At 27.7% G+C, this 1,931-nt stretch overlaps 1 protein-coding gene across 1 annotated transcript in view; it reads left to right on the top strand.

The window, feature by feature from the left end:
* LOC102680532 (adenylate cyclase type 9) overlaps nt 1-1,931 on the top strand; it is a 6,812-nt gene that overhangs the window by 942 nt on the left and 3,939 nt on the right. The window contains exons 2-3 of the mRNA XM_031512455.1: nt 133-432; nt 523-1,930. Of these exons, the coding sequence (XP_031368315.1) occupies nt 152-432; nt 523-1,930 (1,689 nt within the window). The 5' untranslated portion in view covers nt 133-151. The remainder of the gene's footprint in view (nt 1-132; nt 433-522; nt 1,931) is intronic.

The following is a 1,931-nucleotide window of genomic DNA, read 5'->3' as shown; positions in this document are numbered from 1 at the left end:
AAAATTATTTTTTACATTTAATCTATAAATTATTTTTATAATTTAATGTAAGTTATAAATTATTATAATTTAATTTATATTATTATTAAATATAAGTTTACTATAAATTTACATTATATATAATGATTTTAGTGCAATTTGAATTTCAAATATGACTTCTCCTTTAAATCGAAAACGAAGCTCTTCTGTTAGTTTTACAAGAGCTAAGAATGGTAGTGAAGATACTGCAGATGAAATTCATATATCTTTAGCTCCATATATACAAACATACTTGGCACATAGTGGACAAGGACTTGGATGTTGTGGAATTAGCCTTCCAGTACCATTTGAACGTGCAGCACCAAGATCTTGGTGGAATCCCAGATTTGATTCAGAAATATTAGAAGAACAATTTAAAAGAAGTGCCTTTCCACAAATTAGATTAAGATTCCGGTATAAATAATAATAATATAATATTGTTATATCTGTTTATTAATTTTAATGGTAAATATCATGTTAATTTTAATAGTAAATATATTTCAGGTATGCTCTAAAATATATCTTACTGGTTTCTTTATCATGGTTGGTATATTTTGTTGTAATTGGAACAGAATACAATACTACAACATGGCCAGCCATAGTAACAGTTTTTATTATTGTTGGAACAATGGTAACAGCAGTTTTGTATCTAACATATACAGATTATTATAAAAGTTATGTGTTACCAATTTCATTAGGAGTTGCATCTATGCTTTGCATTTTATCTTTACTTTTTCTTACATTAGTACCACCTTATATAGATGGCTTAACTCTAGTCGGACATTTTGCACTATGTTCTGAGATTCTATTATTGATATATACTGTCTTACCAATGCCACTATATGCTTGTGTGGGAATATCAATGATTTATTCTTTTCTTTTTGAATTTTTGACTGCTTATTTATATGGTACAAAAAATGCAAGAGAAAAATTTTTTAGTGAAAATTTTCTACTAAATACTTCAACAGAGAGTAATGCCACAATAAATTATAGCAGAATATCAGCAGCTATGTACTCTTCTTTGAAAAATTTTACTAATAGTCAATTTTCTAATGTGATGCATGATAACAACGAATCTACAACTGCAAATGTGAAAATGATATCATATTCACAAGATCCAAAAATGTTATCTGCTTTTGGAATGAAATCGAATCAAGAAAATATAATTGAAAAGATATCTAGCGTTTTGAATGATACAAATGTTTTTAAAAATTTAAATTCTACTATGATGTCAACTACTATTAATTCCACTATAAATGCTTCATCTAATAATTTAATCTCCAAAGGTATAAACAATATAACTTCAATATTTAAAGAAAATATATTAACTCATAAAAATGATGACATGTCAAACTATTTCTTAAGTAGCAACATATCTAATCAATCATTTTCGGATGATTATTTTTCTACGAGTCTTGGAATAAGAATCTTAATGCAGATCTGCATTCATCTGATAGGTATACATATTTTAATAATGACTTTTGTAAGAATGCGTGGTACATTTATGAAAGTTGGACAATCGTTATTAGTTCGGCGTCAACTTGAAATGGAAAAACAACTTAAAGAGAAAATGATTCATTCAGTAATGCCGCCTAAAGTCGCAGATTGGTTAATGGAAGAAAGAGAATGTGAAAGAGAACGAGAGGATTCTTTAAAAAAAGGTTCGATACCGTCCAATAATACAGATATTCGCTCATTGTTTCGACCATTTAATATGCATTCAATGGAAAATGTTAGTATCTTATTTGCTGATATTGTTGGATTTACACGAATGAGTTCAAATAAGACTGCAGAAGAATTAGTAGGCATTTTAAATGATCTTTTTGAAAGATTTGATGATTTATGTGAACATCATGGATGCGAAAAAATTTCAACATTAGGAGATTGTTATTATTGTGTAAGTGGATGTCCAG

The sequence above is a fragment of the Apis dorsata genome, unplaced genomic scaffold (assembly GCF_000469605.1).
Source record: "Apis dorsata unplaced genomic scaffold, Apis dorsata 1.3 scaffold_437, whole genome shotgun sequence".
In the NCBI taxonomy this organism is placed as follows: Eukaryota; Metazoa; Arthropoda; class Insecta; order Hymenoptera; family Apidae; genus Apis; species Apis dorsata.
This window is presented reverse-complemented; position numbering and strand designations above follow the sequence as displayed.